The 18,146-nt window shown below is 43.7% G+C and overlaps 1 protein-coding gene across 1 annotated transcript; it reads right to left on the bottom strand.

The window, feature by feature from the left end:
• Positions 1–4,573: 4,573 nt before the first annotated feature.
• Rwdd4 (RWD domain containing 4) lies at positions 4,574–18,145 on the bottom strand. Its single transcript, XM_059244289.1, has 6 exons — positions 17,857–18,145; positions 13,534–13,614; positions 7,871–7,980; positions 7,640–7,790; positions 7,097–7,214; positions 4,574–4,691 (listed from the first exon to the last, which is right to left on the bottom strand). Exons 1-6 carry the CDS (start codon positions 17,878–17,880, stop codon positions 4,636–4,638), a joined length of 540 nt encoding a protein of 179 aa, XP_059100272.1. The 5' UTR covers positions 17,881–18,145; the 3' UTR covers positions 4,574–4,635.
• Between the last annotated feature and the right edge of the window lies 1 nt (position 18,146).

The raw sequence follows: 18,146 nt of genomic DNA, 5'->3' as shown, positions 1-18,146 counted from the left end.
CACATTCGGTATTTGAAAAGACACTATAAAAACAAATAAAAGACCCACCAAAAAGCAAACCCCCCACAAAGTCAAGCACCACCCTCAGGATTTGAAATGTGGTGAATGCTGAATCCAGCGAAAGACTTTAGTTACCAACAAAACATCACAATAGCAGATAATAGGAATTTATTAAAACCACTGTCTCCAACAATACAAAAATCAAATATTAAGGCATCTTATTTATACTCATCCTGGCATATGCAGCAAAGAGAAATATTTTAAATAAGAGCTAGCACTTATTCAAATGCTTTCCGAAGTATTTGGCAAATTTGTTGTTTTTGTTTTGTTTGGTGTATGGTGTGTGTGTGTGTGTGTGTGTGTGTGTGTGTGTGTGTGTGTGTGCAGATGGGTGCATGCACGTGTGTTTTCCTGTTGAGGCCAGAGATCTGTTATGTGTCTTCCTCTATTGCTCTCTACCGTATTTATTTGAGATAGCATCTCTCACTGAACCAGCCCAGCGATGCAGCCAAACTGGCTGGCCAGCAAACACCAGAGATCCTCCTGTCTCCACCTCCCCAGCTCTGGGTTTCAGGTGCAGGCCTGGCTCTGTATGTGGGTACTGGGGACCTGAACTCACGGTCCTCAGGCCTGCATAGCATGCCCTTTACTACTGAGCTCTTTCCCAGCCCCCAATTCTCTTCTGACAGTCTTTTAGTATTTATAGAATCGAAAGCCGTCATGATCAAACCACGAGAAAAGTGTAACTAACAGGAGAAGTAATTCAGTGCCGACAAATGATGAGGAACTACAAAGAGAACCGTTGGAAGCTCAACACTGGCACTCAGATTGCTGACGCAGCCTCCTCTTCATCACCTAAGCAGGAGGGGATGGGGACTTGAGGGGAGACGCCTATTGCTATGGGTCATGCTGTGGAATACCAGAGACTCCGTACTGGGCTCTACTGAACGGACAGTTTGCAAGCGGCTTTGCTGGCCTTTAAGAACAATCGCATCGCTTGGATCAGATGGTCAGGTCAGCACGGACTCACGCCTTAGAACCATCCATTGCCAATGATGCTCCACAGCGTCAGAAAGCACACTAAATGGTTCCACTTCCACCTTTTATTAAGGCAAGACTGTGAAAAGAATTTACTACAACCAAATCGCTTCACGGACTTTCCACTTACATTTTTCAAGACACATACAAAAGAACCATGTCTTGTAAAAAGCCGCTCAGTACCAGAAAAAGTAAGGAGACATGTTGATCCAGGCTGCTTTTCAAAGGATGCTCTTGCTTCATCTGCAGGTAGGTGCTAGTCATCATCTTTAGAACCAGTTTTACTTAACTGTTAAAAACAAAACAAAACAAAACAAAACAAAACAAAACAAAACAAGCATTAAGTGGAAGCGATGACAGTATCTGAGTCATTATTTCTCTGAGAATCAATCAATCAATCAATCAATCAATCAACAATAGGAAATAAAGTCCAAGTCATGGGACTTTAAACTGTAACTGTTTCTACACCTGACTACTTTCTACTTGTAGGCCGTATTACTTTCCACAGGTTTAAAAACAACCAAAAGCCCGTTCAACAGAACAAGGTTAGGTGGGGAATATCCCTTGCCGCTTTCTAAGACTAAATCAGACGCGAGCATTCATAGAGCAGGCATGGTTTGTTAAGTGAATGACATTCTTCTATTTTTGTGTTCTATCATCAGTAGTGCTTTTTTCACCCAGGCTTAGTTTTTACCAATAATAATCAATGAATCATGCTATCATCATAATGTCTAGTCTAATGTCTAGCTTTCTCTGTAAGTAGTGCTGTTCTAAGGGTTTGGATGAACACATATTAACTCAATATGAACTTTATTTTCTATCACATTTTATTAGAAGTGTGGGAACTGAGATCCGGGGGTTAAGTAATTTGTCCCAAAGCACCAAGCTGGCAGTTTGACTCAGTTGCCCTCAGCTGAGGTCTTAACTCCTCACATACCATTTTATGCATGTGTCAATATAACAAAGCATGACATTGATAGACAATAAACTGGTATTTTTCAAAAAATTTACACATTTATTGTGTGCGCGCGTGTGTGAGTGTTTGTGAGTATGCCCAGTTGTGTCTATGGAGGTGAGAAGACAACTTGTATGAGTCAGTTCTTTTCCTCTATCATGTGGGATCTGCGGACTGAACTCTGCTCAAATCAGGCATAACAGCAAGTAAGTGCCTTTACCTGTGGTGTGTACATATGTGGTGGTGGGGACCTATATCCTCAGACCAAAAGATAAATCCTTTTCTAAATTTCTTTTTCATGTGTGCATGTAATGTAGTGTGTATGTGTGTGCCATGCTTGTTCTCGTGTGTCTGTGTGAATAAATAATCTTTGTAATAATTAAAAAATAATTGCTATAATAAAACAATATACCTTACAGATAACAAATTGTTAAACTGTAAGTGTGAAATCATAATTTAACAAATTTTGAATTTGCTGTTTTTTTTTTTTTTCTGATAACAATCTTTGTGAAGAGTTGACAGATTTGGGAAGGAAGCAGATGAATTCTCAAACAACGGAAGCATGATTCTGATTAGGATAACCACTGTGGTGGTTTGAAAGAAAATGGCCCCCACAGGCCCATAGGGAGTGGCACTATTAAGAGGTGTGGCCTTGGGCTGGAGAGATGGCTCAGAGGTTAAGAGCACTGACTGCTCTTCCAGAGGTCCTGAGTTCAATTCCCAGCAACCACATGGTAGCTCACAGCCACCTAATGAGATCTGGTGCCCTCTTCTGGTCATACATGCTGTATACATAATAAATAAATAAATCTTAAAAAAAAAAAAAAAAAAAAGAGGTGTGGCCTTGTTGGAGTGGGTGTGGCTTTGTTGGAGGAAGTGTGTCACTGTGGAGGCGGGCTTTGAGGTCTCATATGCTCAAGTTACGGCTGGTGTGGCACACGGTCTCCTGCTGCTGCCTGAGGATGAAGAGGTAGAGCTCTCAGGTATCTCTCCAGCACCATGTCCGCCTGCATGTGGCCATGCTCTGCCATGACGATAACAGACTAAACCTCTACAACTGTAAGTCAACCCCAGTTACATACTTTATAAGAGCTGCCATCGGGCTGGAGAGATGGCTTAGAGGTTAAGAGCCCTGGCTGCTCTTCCAGGGGTCCTGAGTTCAATTCTCAGCAACCACATGGTGGCTCACAACCATCTGTAATGAGATCTGGTGCCCTCTTCTGGCCTGCAGGGGTATGTGCAGATAGAACACTGTATTCAAAATAAATAAATAAATATTTAAAAAAAAAAAAAAAAAAAAGAGTTGCCATAGTCATGGTGTCTCTTCACAGCAATAGAAACCCTACGTAAGATAACCACCTAGTTACCACCAATCCCATTCTGTCCCTGATAACCAAGAATGTGGAAGCTAGGGCTGCAGAGACGCTCAGTGTTGAAGAGCACTTGCTGCTCTAGTGGAGACCCATGTTCAGTTCCCAGAACCCACATTGTGTAGTACAAACGACTCTAACTCCAGTTCCAGGGCACCTGATGCCTTCTTGTGGCCTTCACAGGCACCCACACATGGTGCACACACCGACAAGCATGCACGAATGTTCATACTCATAAATGGCTGCGAAAATGGTTTCACCAGTACAGGTGTTTGAAGCTAAGCCTGACAATCTGACTCCAATCTCCCAGATCTACATGGTGGAAGGAGAGAACCAACTCTTTCAAGTTGTTCTCCGACCTCCACATCCATGTTGTAGCATCTGTGTGCACACACAAAATAAAAAAATGAAATGAAACGATCTTGAAAAAGAATGTGTGAAGCTATGGAAAACAGGAACTATGGAGGGTAATAGTTCCCAAACACATGGATCTTGTTAGATAATTGAAGATATTAAGGGCTTACTGTTTATAACACAGGATAGAGGTGCATTTAGGATTAAAACTAAAGTTTGTTCATATAAAACTAACAATAAACCTAAAATCCAACAACCCAACCACTTTCTTTGTGTGTGGACATATGCAATGAGTGAAGATGTTTGTGTGAGTGTGTTTACATGGATGCTGGATGCCTTGCCTTTCTTGATTTCCACATTATTTTTTGAGACATGGCCTCTCAAAAAACTTAGAGCTCACTAATTTAGCTAGGCCATGCTGGCAATGAGTCCTGGATTTGCCTGTTTCTGACCCCCCAAATGCACGCCACTGAACTCAGCTTTTTATGTGGGTGCTGGAGATTTGAACTTGGGGCCGCATGCTGGCACGGCAGGCACTTTCCTGACTGAACCATCTCCAGTCCCTCAAAAACTATGTTTTCTAAAGAAAGACTTGGCGTGGTGCTGGTTTCCATTTCTGCAGATCTCTTTATGATCTAGCTCAACACAAGATGGCTGGATTTGCACAGATCTCTTCTACAGTGGAGCTGACTCTGGGGACATCCCAGCAGAGGGAGGAGAGCTAAGCTGACCACTAAGAGCATCTAACCCTGAGGAAGCAGAGAACGTGAAGCCTTCAAGAATACTTACGTGCTGAATTCAAAAGCGTAAACAGACATCCGGGAAATTCCCAAGGAGGCAGGAAGGAAAAGGGAAAATATACATGTCATTATTGGGTGGCAATAATGTAACAACTTTGAAGACTTGAATGTAAATATGCTATACCTTCACGACATCAACCCAGTTCCAGCCTCGAGGAAGCTCCCCTTTGTGATCTGGAGGACAAAATCAGTATCTTTAGTAAGACCAGCTGGCTAGTTGTAAACGAACCGCTATCCTAGCAAACAGTATTTTTTATACTACTGCATACAACAAATAGATGTGCGTCACATACTACTAAGTTGGAAAAAAGTTTCTCATTATCTTGGTGGCCGTAAAGCACCCTCCTGGAGATACCTGCAGAGTATTGGACACAACCCCCCTTCTACATTTACCCCACATCCACTCAAGACAAAACCTGTTACCAAGGAGAAATGAGGGGTGCGATTGACATACTCATGCAGGTGTGGAGTCCCACTTCCTGCAAGGCCAGTGCTTATCTGGGTAGGAAACAGTGCTAGCTCACTGTGTCAGGATTCACACCGGGCGCTTGGCTCCAAATAGGCGAGACGGCATTGACCAATGTTAGGCTTTAGGACTAAGAGGAGTGCAAGTTAACTTACGTACAACTCGGCCATGCTCTGATAGAACATATTTTTCAAAAGGAGCTTCATGATATTGCTGTCGTTCTCAACCTGTAGGTCATGACTCCCACCCCCACCCCCGGGAACGACGGACAACACATCAGATATCCTGCATCTTAGATATTTATACTATGACTCATAACAGTAACACAATTACAGTTATGAAGTAGCAACAAAATAATTTTATGGTTGAAGGACACCACGACATGAAGAACTGTATTAAAAAGGTCGAAGAGTGCCAGGCCCAGCACTTGGGAGGCAGAGCCAGGTGGATCTCTGTGAGTTCGAGGCCAGCCTGGTCTACAGAGCGAGATCCAGGACAGGCACCAAAACTACACAGAGAAACCCTGTCTCGAAAAACCAAAAAAAAAAAAAAAAGGTCATACCATCAGGAAGGTTGAGAACCAGTGCTCTACTGAGATGCTTAGGACAAAGCTCATAAGGACTCAGATAAAAATGCATAGTTTACAAAATGCTTTCATCCTTTAATATTCAAATTTAAAAAAACAATTGAACAAATAAACACTTTACTTAAAAAAATTCTTCAATATTAGGGACAAGATGGCTCAGCAGGTAAAGATCCATGCTGCCAAACCTAACCACCTGTCACAGATGCTAAAATATTTCAAAAAGACAGGAACCAAGATTCTAGACAACAGACTGCAATGGCTACAATTTTTACTTCAGCTATTTACGCTTTACTGCGGCCCGACATGGGGTGAATAATGCGGGAGACTTTTATACCACAAACAGTTACAATTTTCAAATGTTGTTTATGAGGAGCAACACAGTGTGGGTTTCTTTTTATTCTACCGTAGACAGACAGTAAACAAAAATAAACCTATTATCTCTTCCTATAAGAAAGGGCAGGGTCTAGAGCCATGGCTCGGCAGTTAAGAGCACTTGTTACTCTCCAGGGTGTGAGGCAGCTTCCCAGAACTGCATCAGGCAGCTGCCTGCAATTCCAGTCTAGGGGACCCAAGAACTCTTTTGGGCCTCGCACACACCCCTTTATGTAAATGTGTGTGTACATACAACAATGTTCTTGTTTTTCCTAATTGGGGAAATTCAGACTGATGCCCAAAACATTACTGAACTGAAGTTTATAATCCTTTTCTTTTCTTTTTTTTTTGGTTTTTTCAAGACAGGGTTTCTCTGTGTAGTTTTGGTGCCTTTCCTGAATCTCACTTTATAGACCAGGCTGGCCTCGAACTTACAGAGATCCCTCTGGCTCTGCTTCCCGAGTGCTGGGATTAAAGGCGTGCACCACCACTGCCTGGCTTATAATCCCTTTCTAAGGAGTCTATTATCAGACACATGGGAATTCTTTTCTGAAATCTTATGGTATAGTTAAGTTAACCATGGGCAAAAAATACTAAATCACTGTGCTAAAATGGGGATGACGCACCAGATTGTAAATGAAAACTTTATTTCACACAGCTTTTACAAGTACACACCTGTCACACAGGTAAATAAAATCCCATATGATGTTACAGCGTTTAGGCAGGACATGTGTTTTGCCCCCCCCCCCCTTTTTTTGTTTTTTGAGACAGGGTTTCTCTGTGTAGTTTTGGTGCCTATCCTGGATCTACTCTGTAGACCAGGCTGGCCTCGAACTCACAGAGATCACCCTGGCTCTGCTTCCTGAGTGCTGGGATTAAAGATGTGCACCACCACCGCCCGGCTGCCCAATTTTTTAATGTTCCTCAGTGGGAATGTTTATAATTACTTTGTGACTCATTATTTTTTTTCCAGATGATGATCTCATGATGAAGTAGCAATAAATATGGTATATTTTTTTACCAACAGGTCTGATTCAAACGTCCCACGAATAGCCTGAAGAATTAATCCTGTAAGCCTAAACATAACAAGCACCCCATGACAGTAAAATGAACCTACTTTCTGTGTAAGGAAAGACAAAGAACAAGGATGCAAACCTGTTTTATCTGCCAGCTTGCGTTTCTGAGCTTTGGAAAGTTGCTCTTTCTTGTCTTTTTTCTTACTTGATGGGGCTGTGCTAGGAGTTTCAACCGCGATGATATTGGCTATGGGTGTCTACAAGAGCAGAAACAGACCTTAGACTCACCTTAAAACCTATTGGATTAGACCAAACCCAGCTACATCTGGAAGGGCGTGGTGGGTCTCTCAATTTAAAAAAAAAAAGGAGCTACTGCCACCATTCACTATTCAGTCAGTCAGGTGTCCTCAGGCATCACTGGCCTTGGCTCGCACAGGCTCGTTCTCAAGGACACAACGTTGGGGTGGCAGTTGAACTGGGACCCCGAAAAGGGATTCTGACAGAACATAAGTTCATTTTCTCCATTAAACAGAGGGAATCTAAGGTTCGTTGTTCTCACTTAACTCAAACATAATCCTCTATTTAAATCTAACACAAAGTCTTTTTCAAAAAAAACCAACTGGCAAAAATTAATTACCACGCCCAGACCAAAGCCATCTGGCAGAACCAACCGCACACTCACTGGCGCAGAATTCCCGGGATGGTGGTTCTCCATGAACTGCTCCTTATTGTCCTTGGCATACTCGAACAATGTGTAGGTCATGGCGGTGCCGAGATTCACCTCTACAGCTTCCTGTAGTTTGGCTAAGATACTCTGCTTTACAGCTGAGGAGCTACAAGGCAGAGAAACCCCACTGTCAAGAGCAGGTCCCACAGAAGGAAACGAGAAATCAGTGAAAACAAGGGTACTCACATGGTGTTGTTAAAAAATGCGTTCATGGATATGACCGGCGGCGTCTGGGGGTACGTCTCTGTCCAGGAAATCTCTATTAGGAAGGCTTTGGGATCACCATCTTCACCTATCTGAAGAAAAGGGAATCTTAGGCTTGTGGAACGTCATCAAAAGACCCAAATTACTATCTTCAAAATGATGCTTTCCAACATTCAGGTTCAAACTCCGAAGCAGAATATGCTGAGAAGTTCAGAGGTATTGGGGTAGGACTGATTAAGGGTAAGGAGGGTATACACAGCTTCAGTCCCTCCTGCTTCAGGAAGCTTCATTACTGCGGATGGCCCATTTCTCAATCAGCGGCCAGCTTTGCAATGCCAAGGATACACTTGACATTGTTTCTGAGGCGGAAGATAAGACATTAACAAGGAACAAGATGAGGCTGGCCATGCTAGCCCTGGGAGGCAGAGAGAGGCAGCTGAATCCTGAGCCTGAGGCCAGCCTGGGCTACAGCGCTCCACAAACCACGAAACAAAACAAAAGACGGCAATGGACGAAAATAGTTATCCACAAACTTGTAACACCTGGTCTTTAAGATTTCCAACCGCTAAACTGCAACAGGCACGGAGAACAGGGAGACGGATACACACTGTTCAAGGGCCACAGACCAGAAGATGGAGTGGAACCCGGAGAGAAGCAAAGGACCAGGGAGAGGATGCTTCGGGCCCCAGAGCAACTTCTGAGAAGAGTGCCTTCTGTTCGTCAACTTTTGATTGAAAACACTGTCAATCTTAAGGAGAAGCTAAACTGGCATGATAGATAAATGCTCACCGGCATATATTTACTAAACACCCCGTCTCATTTCCACATCTTCCCCTCTAGCACAGAAATCAGCACCTACTCCTTTAACATGCATGAGTTTCCTGACTCTGGTTTTTGTTGACGCATTAGGAAGTAATGAAATGTCTTTAGTTATTTATGGGTGAAAAAAACCCCTTAGGATATCTTTTATAGCCACAAGACAATCATCCTACCCTAAGAATTCAACACTGACATAAAAAAAACCTCATCTAATATATAATTATATCTCCCAACTATACCTAAGGTGTCCTTTAATAAACACTCTCACCCTAGAAATATGAAATTCACCAAAGTTTTACTATATTTGGTTGTCATGCCTCCCTAGTCTACCTTAATAGAACCTTCTTCCTGGCTTTCCAAAAGTCTGTTATGACGTTAAGAGTCTCGGCCGGTTTTTCTGACTAACATCCCCAAATATAGATGACTACTTCCCCTGTTCAGACTCAGATGAACCATTACGTGAGGAGAGGTGGTGTGGTAGCTCTTGGGCTTCCTATCAGGATTCAGCACTGGGGATAATTTCTTCAGTGTAGAGGTAATAAAGAAAATCTGTGCAGCAATAACACAAAACTACGTCACTACTCTGTTTCTTAGCAACCTTTGCCTAGAGATTTTAATGTCTGTTAATAATGCTCACCTGAATCAAGTTTTTCACTTCAGGGGCCTGCCAGACGGCTTAGGGGGGGAAAGGCACTTGCTGTCAAGCCTGGTGACCTGAGTTTGATCCCTGAACCCACATAGTGGAAGGGGACAACCAACTCACAAGTGTTGTGGCATACATGTGCCCCTCCCCAAACACACACACACACACACACACACACACACACACACACACACACACACACGAGAAATAAATGTAACATAATTAGAAAAAAATTTCACCTCAATTATTATTCGCTTTACTTTTCTATTCTGCCCACATCCTCCTCCCCGGACCCTCAGCTACATTCTGTGCCAATGTAACTGAAGCACAGAAACAGCATCCAATAAACTTAGGACCTTTCGATATGTCAGTAGGAGTCAATCACAGGCAGGACGGATGCACTGAAAAGTGACAGAAGGTAGGAGCTTCATGTAATCCCCCAGTCCTAACTCAAGGCGTACTTAGAAACGAATTGCCAATGTCTCACTGTGTTAAAGACGGAGGCAAGACCACTCCCATCTTCAAAGATACCTAATGACTCACAAAAGTGCAGTATGGACAAGTTTTTAAAGTAACAGGAGGCAGCTGGGTGGTGGCACACGCCTTTAATCCCAGCTCTCGAGGCAGAGGCTGATGGATGGAGCTCCGAGTTGGAGGCCAGCCTGGGCTACAGTTCTAGGAGAGCCAGGGCAACCCAGAGAAAGCCTCTCGTGAAAAACAAACAGAAGCCGGGCGGTGGTGGCGCACGCCTTTAATCCCAGCACTCGTGAGGCAGAGCCAGGCGGATCTCTGTGAGTTCGAGGTCAGCCTGGGCTACCAAGTGAGTTCCAGGAAAGGCGCAAAGCTGCACAGAGAAACCCTGTCTCGAAAAAAAAAAAAAAAAAAAAACCAAACAGAAAGAGGCATGAGTGATAGTGGAGTTAATTCTGCTCCAAACTGAGGGCCAACTGTGTCCCAGGAGGTTGATTGGCACCTCAGAGAAGCCAGGTAGATGAGAGAGGAGAGGGGAAGAGAAGAGTTACAATGTATCCAAAGACAATGCTTAAGAGGGAAGAGATACATTTAGCACTCCCTGGTGTCTAATGAAGTTTGACAACGTTTTCCAGAGGCAGTTCCGAGAGCCGGCTCAGGCACTGTGAGTGCTCGCCACCACTGCAGAGGACGGGCTGGCTTCCCCAAACTCCCACAGCAGCTTAAAACTTTGGGCCTCTAAGAGTAACACACACACACACACACACACACACACACACACACACACACACAAACACTACATCCAAGCAAAACACTCATATACACAAAACAAAAATAAATCATTTGTTAATATTTTATGTTTATTATTTTTAATTATGTATGTGTGTGTGTGAATATGTGTACATGAGTGTAGCTGTCCTCAGAGGCCAGAGGTATCAGACACCCTGAAACGGAGTTACAGGCTATTGTGAACCACCTGACGTGAGAGCTGGGATCCAAACGCAAGTCCTCCTAAAGAGTAGCAAGTGCTCTTAACCACCGAGCCATCTCTCCAACAAAAATAAATCATTTTTTTTAAGTGGACCATGGTTATGGAGCTAAGAATAGAGCCATCATTTACGGGCAAGAGGAGCCCAGGAAGAAACCTCTTTAAACAGGCTATTGCAGGACCACTTAAATGTTCCAGAGCGCTAAGGAGCAGTCCGTTGACCTCGCGGTTCAGTGTAGGGGGGAGGCTAAAGAAAGATGTGGAAGCGGGGGAGTCATCTAGGAGCCTACCAAACTGTTCTACTGGAGAACAGAGGGTCTGACGGGGCAGATCCCCGGCTCTCCTCTGTTGACAGTTGACACACTCTCTCCAATTTCCTGTTTCAGTCTACTGTAGAGTGCACACATAGATCCAGGACCATTCTGCATACTGTGCTCAATAAATAACTGTGTGGTTACTGGAGACAGTTAGGAAATCACATGGGAATTCTCAGTGTCTCTGCTAAAGAAAGGTGGCAGCAGCTGGGAAAATCTGGGGGCGGGGGCAGCTGGATTTAACTAGAAGGGCCCAGGTCTTAACTCCATCATGAACTCTGGTCATTAAGAGATCTCTAGTTGTTGGGATGGTTGATATCACCAACCTGATGGGATTTAGAGTCACCACAGAAACAAACCTCTAGGCATGTCTGTGAGGGATTTTCTGGCTTGGGTTAACTGAGGTGGGAAAGCCTACCCTGATGTGGACACCATTCCAGGGGCTGGAGTCAGGAGAGAGGGAAGCGGGCAGAAGCAATGTTCTCTTTGCTTCCTGAGCAGTGGCCTCACACGGGATCCTTTGGCCGAGACTTCCACTAGTGGACTGTACTTTCAAACTGTGAACCAAAAGAAACTCTTCTTTCCTTAAGTTTATGAATCTTTTAAAAATCCTTATTTATTTGTTATCACCGTGAATGTGTGATTTGTGTGGGGCACACGTGTACCACAGGAACGGAGGACAGCTTCATGGACTCGGTTCCACACTTCCACCTTTGTGGGGGTTCTGGGGACCCAGCTCAGACCGAGGAGCTTGTGCAGTGAGTTCTCATCTCTCTGGCCTGGCCTGCAAGTTGTGTTTGTCAGGCATTTTGTCATGGCAACAAGTGAAGGAGCAATTATAGTTGTCACACAGATAGAGGCAGCTACTGGGCCTGATGAACTGGGAACTAGCAGAGAACAGTAATTCTCAACCTGTGGGTCTCGACCCCATTGCGGGTCGAATGACCTTTTCACAGGGGTTGCCTAAGACCATCAGAAAACACAGATATTTACATTCCGATTCCTAACAGTAGCAAAATCACAGTTATGAAGCAGTAATGAAAATAATTTTATGGTAGGGGGTCACGACAACATGAGGAGCTGTATTCAAGGTTCACAGCATTAGGGGTAAGTTAAGAACCATCGCTTAGAGAATTTATTCCCTAGCTCTACTTGGGAGTCTGAGATAAAAGAATCAAGTGCTGTAAATGTCTTTCTGTATGCTGTGAAAATGTGTTGCTATGATTGATTGATAAATAAAACGCTGATTGGCCAGTAGCCAGGTAGGAAGTAAAGTATAGGTAGGATAAGCACAGAGGAGAATTCTGGGAAGTGGAAGGCTGAGTCAGGAGACGCTGCCAGCCACTGCCATGAGAAGTAAGATGTAAAGTACCGGTAAGCCACAAGCCACATGGCAACTTAGAGATGAATAGAAATGGGTTAATTTAAGATATAAGAACTAGGTAGCAAGAAGCCTGAGCCATTAGGCCAAACAGTTTAAATAATATAAGCATCTGTGTGTTTATTTGTGTCTGAGTGGCTGTGGGACTGGAGATAACTCCAGCTACAATCAAGAACTCAAGGTTAGACCGGGCTACATGGTGACACTCTGTCTTAAGAAAACAAAAACTCATTTCCTGTTGTAGTCTACAACAAGCAAATTTGAGGATTAGATACCAACATCAGCTGTGGCAAAGGTCTAGGAAATTAGCACCTAGGGAAGCCATCTTTAAGAAGGTAGCACCATGTAATCCTTAAGATTTCTTTTATCTCTTAACGTTTTATAATCAAGTCAAATTATTCTTTTAAAAAGGTTCTGAATTAGGCTGCAGAGGTGGCTCAGTGGTTAAGAGCACTGGTTGCCCTTCCAGAGGACCCAGGATCATTTCCCAGCACCCACATGGCAGGCAGCTCACAATCGTTTATGACTCTAGTTCAGGGGGATCCAATGCCCTCTTCTGGGCTCGGTGAGCACCTGGCATGTACGTGGTGCACAGACATACTTGCCGGCAAAACACCCAGACACATAATACAATAATATATAGTTTTAATTAAGTTTTCAAATGTTAGCAATAATAATGTCATAGTGGTAAGCTCTCATCTAACTGTGTTAGGAGGCTGGAGAGATGGCTCAGTTGTTAAAAGCACTTGCTGCTCCTCCAGAGGACCCCAGTTTGGTTTCCACCATTGGCGGCTCACAACCATCTGTAATTCCAGCTCTAGGGGATCTGATGCCATCTTCTGGCCTCTATGGGCCCCCAGATACACACACACAAATTAAAAAAATCATTTTTAGAAAAACAAAAGTTTCAGGAAATACAGGAACATAATAGAGTTAATCCTCTAAGTTAGAAGGTGGACTCAGATTCTGTAGTCTCCACCTCCTCTTCCCTAGCACAGAGATACACTCACTGTACATGTTGTGTCTTACCCTATATTGAAATGACACTGGACTTAATTCCCGGAAGCTTTCATCTCCTTCATAAATAGAACGTAAAGCTTCTAGTTCCATCTGAAAAAAAAAAATAAATAAATAAAAAGCGATGTTTAGTGGCATATATGGATTAAAAAGAGTCTTTAGCATCTCATTCAAAACCATTCAACTTCGTAAAACATGGCTTAACTTACTGGCCCTAGACGCTATGACATGTGTATAAACCAACACAATTATAGTGTATGATAGTACAATTATACTAACAGCACGTACTTTAAGACGATCTGTCGGGCAATGCTAAGGGTTTTTACATTGTATCAGCTCACATAATTCTCACATCCACCCACCGGCAAAACACCCAGACACAATAAAATAATATATATATTTTAGAAGTTTCTGAATTAAGTTTTCACATGTTCGCAATAACAATGTCATAGTGATAAGTTCTCATCTAAATGTGTTAGGAGGCTGGAGAGATGGCCCAGTTGTTAAAAGCACTTGCTGCTCCTCCAGAGGACCTCAGTTTGGTTTCATTACCATATTCCCTTCTCCATACTGTGAGGAAGATGTAGATTAAAGTAATTTAAGAATATTTTGTGTCTTTAATCACTCTACCGAACAACTAACCTGATGTATAGAAAATGTACTCAACTTGGAAATGAGAAATAAGAGAAAAAAGAGAAATAACATCAGTTGCTGGGTGGTAGTGGTGCATGCCTGTAATCCCAGCGCTCCCAGAAGGCAGAGGCAGGCAGATCTCTGAGTTCAAGGACAGCCTGGTCTACAGAGTGAGCTCCAGGACAGCCTGGGCTATACAGGGAAACCCTATCCAAAAAAAAAAAAAAAAAAAAAAAAACCAAAAAAACCAAAAAAACAAAAAAAAACCCAACCAACCAACCAAAAAAAAAAAAAAACCCAAAACCCCCAAACAACAACAAAAATCACTTACATTTTTACTCATTTTCATAGTGAAATGAAAATTAAGTAGTATGTAAAAGCCCCCAAGAAAGACTATCAGTAAGGAAGTCGACAGGATCTACTCAAGATGACTGAAAGACCAGAAGAGAAGATGCTCAGTAGTAATCCTTGCCTAGGATTTGTTCTTGGAATACTGTGGTCCCACAAATGAAAAATCTCAATCACTGTGAGTGACAGACGAATCTTGGAGAAACAAAGACATGGAGAAACAAAAACCTATTTTAGTTTTCAAAAAGACTCATGTTATAATTTTTTCCCCCTTTTTGGTTTCTCTGTGTATCCTTGACTGTCTTAGAACTCGCTCTGTAGACCAGGCTGGCCTCAAACTCACAGAGATCCGCCTGCCTCTGCCTCCCGAGTGCTGGGATTAAATGAGTGCACCACCACTGCCCGGCTCATGTCAATAATTCTACAGATAATAGATAGTGATACTGATTTGTTCTCCATGTACAAATTTTAGAACAGATTATAAAGAAACGGCATGCACTTGTGAGAGTTTAGAATCCTTAGGATCCAGCAAGGCTTACAAGACAGAACTAAATAATCCTTTTCAGCATAACTCTGTACACTACAGAAACGCACCAGACTCAGTCTACTAAGGTTTTAGCAAGGCTCTCTTTACAGAATGGACCAGAACAAAATACAAAACAATAAAAAAAGTCTAGCTGAGTGGCGGTGGCGCATGCCTTTAATCCCAGCACTCGGGAATTAGGGGCAGGTGGATCTCTGTGAGTTCGAGGCCAGCCTGGTCTACAGAGTGAGGTCCAGGACAGGCACCAAAACTACACAGAGAAACCCTGTCTCGAAAAACCAAAATGGAAAGTCTAGAAATCCAAACTGGATTCCAGAATGTATTCTCACTCCTACCATAATCTCTTTCCATATCTTAATTAATAATTTGGGCAGGAATAAAGACAGAAGACAGGCTTGTTAAGAATAAGACGCCCCCCCATGTCCTTTAAAACCAAGCTAATGATAATATTTGACAGCGTAAGCATTTAATAACTAAATATGTAAGTAGAGGTTGAGAGATGAACTGCTCTGTATGAAGCACTCTGGGGGCACTGATTGACAGTAAACCAGAAGACAGTGAGAAGTCACAGTTTCAGCACAAGAAAATGCAGGCTCGGGCTGGAGAGATGGCTCAGTGGTTAAGGGAACTGACTGCTCTTCCAGAGGACCCAGGTTCAATCCCCAGCACCCACAAGGCAGCTCACAACTGTCTGTAACTCCAAGATCTGACACCCTCACACAGGCAAAATACCAATGTACATAAAATAAGAACAAATAAGTTATTTAAAAAGAAGAAGAAAATGGAGGCTCTGTTCACACACATTCAATTTGAAGACAGGGTTTCTCTGTGTAGCACTGGCTGTCCTCAAACTCACCCTGTAGACCAGGCTGGCCTTGAACTCACAGAGATCCGCCTGCCTCTGCCTCCCAAATGCTGGGATTAAAGGCGTGAGCAGCCACTGTCTGGCTTTGCATCTTCAAAACTGGGCAGGAAACTGTCTTCAAAGATCCAGACACCCATCATGAGGAAGAACAGAATTTTACTGTTAAAATGGGGATTCCTGGGCTCTACCACAGGAATTTAACTCATTAGGTCTGAGGTGGCGTCATCTCCCTGTGGTGATGGTGCTCCATTAGTCAAGGAGGAGAAGTGTTACACTGTGCTTTGCTGGGAGAAAGAACTATTTCCAAATTGATACATAATAGTTGTATTTACTGGGCTGGAGGGATGGTTCAGTGGTTAAGAGCATTGGCTGCTTTTCCAAGAAAATTGTTCAATTTTCAGCACGGACATGGTGGTTTATGCTCTCTGTGGGCACCAGACACGCAAATGGTCCACATACATACATGTAGGCAAAAAACTCATATACATAACATAAAACTATTTTTTTTTGTTTTTCGAGACAGGGTTTCTCTGTGTAGCTTTGAGCCTTTCCTGGATCTTGCTCTGCTGGTCTCGAACTCACAAAGATCCGCCTGCCTCTGCCTCCCAAGTGCTGGGATTAAAGGCGTGCGCCGCCGCCGCCGCCGCCGCCGCCGCCGCCACCACCACCACCACCACCACCCGGCTAACATAAAACTATTTTAAAAATTGTATTTATGGGGCATGATATAGCCTTCTGATAAGAGGACCTATTACACAATGATCAAATTAAGGTAATTAGCATATCTATCACCTAAAATCTTCAATTATTTATTTGTCAAGGAACCATTCAAAACTCTTCTATTGTGAAAGCAGAGAGGATACTTTTAAACTAGTCGTTTCTACTGTGTAACAAGACATCAGACCTTGCTCTTCTCTCTTGAGTTTGTATCCACTTACTAGTCATTTCTCTTTCCCTTTCTCTCTATTCTCTCCCCTGGATTCATTCACTGAACTGGTAAGAATATTTTAGCAGGGTATTCAGATACCAATTCACTTGTTGCATTTTGGGGTCCTTTACAGAGAACTTGTAACCTAGAGCTTTTTTTTTTTTTTTTTTTTTTTTTTTTTTTTTTTTTTAAGACAGGGTTTCTCTGTGTAGCTTTGGAGCCTTTCCTGGAACTCACTTTGTAGCCCAGGCTGGCCTGAAACTCACAGAGATCCGCCTGGCTCTGCCTCCCGAGTGCTGGGATTAAAGGCATGTGCCACCACCGCCCAGCGAGCTTTTATTAACATCCACACTGTCAAAATGCTAACTTTTAAGAAACATATTCAAAAACAAATTTTATAACACTCATTCCTTCCAATTCTATATCAAAAATGACATTTTGCAATAAAAAAAAGCACAAACTATACAAAATTCTTTTGAATTTTGAGCAAAAAAAATGCTCAAAACAGATTTTACATCCACTCAACAGATTGTCAAGCGATTTCACTAAGCATTATGGACAGAAACCGAGACACCAGGGTCATTCATTTTCCGCCACAGAAATTTTACTTCCTGGACCCCTTTACGAGACCACACACAGGTTTTAAAATTCAAAGGAGATCAGATTTTAAGACAGGATAACTCAACACATAAGCTCTAAGCCACATTCGGGTTTTAAGGACAGTCAAGTGCACCAGGGTCGCGGACCAAGGACACTCATCTTCGCAAGAAAATCTGGGGAGACCCCCGGGGTTGCAAAAAAGAATGACAAGTGAGGGGAGCGGGAGGCTGAGTCGCACGTGACCCATTCATGCTTGCTGGCCTCACTGTTGACCGGTGCCATCTGGCAGTGGACCCGCCAACGTGGGACAACCGGCCAGGCTGCGAGGGCTCTCGACGCAAAGGACACGTGCGGAGTCCCGGGTGCCCCGCGTTGGGACCTGTGCCGGGACAGGGGTGTCCAGTCCTGGGTTCTCACCTCCTGGTCCTCGTTGGCACCCATCGCGCAGGGCGCACGGCGTTTGCGACCGCGAAGAACAGGCGGGCAGCGGGCGGGAGGCCGGAGCACCCCGTTTCCGCGCCTCGGTCTGGGGAAACCCTCCTCGCAGCCGCGGGTACGAGCTCGCGCGCTCCCGGCCCTCGGCGGCGCCAAGCCACTGGCAGGCGGCTGCGGGCCGGGAACCCAGGATCGCGTTACGCGGGACCAGGAACCGGGATTGCATGAAGTGGGGGGGGGACACCCAGCCCTCGGACCGGCCGCTGAGGGGC

Source organism: Peromyscus eremicus, chromosome 17 (assembly GCF_949786415.1).
Source record: "Peromyscus eremicus chromosome 17, PerEre_H2_v1, whole genome shotgun sequence".
NCBI lineage: Eukaryota > Metazoa > Chordata > Mammalia > Rodentia > Cricetidae > Peromyscus > Peromyscus eremicus.
The sequence above is the reverse complement of the archived record's forward strand: the minus strand, read 5'-3'. Positions and strand labels throughout refer to the sequence as shown.

Excerpts from the sequence above, each read along its gene's own strand:
- Rwdd4 (XM_059244289.1), bottom strand. The coding sequence starts at position 17,880 with ATGGGTGCCAACGAGGACCAGGAG. Across the intron at positions 7,791-7,870 it reads GCATTTTTTAACAACACCAT|CTCCTCAGCTGTAAAGCAGA; the intron begins GTGAGTACCCTT and ends TCTGCCTTGTAG. Across the intron at positions 7,215-7,639 it reads ATCCCGGGAATTCTGCGCCA|ACACCCATAGCCAATATCAT; the intron begins GTGAGTGTGCGG and ends CTGCTCTTGTAG.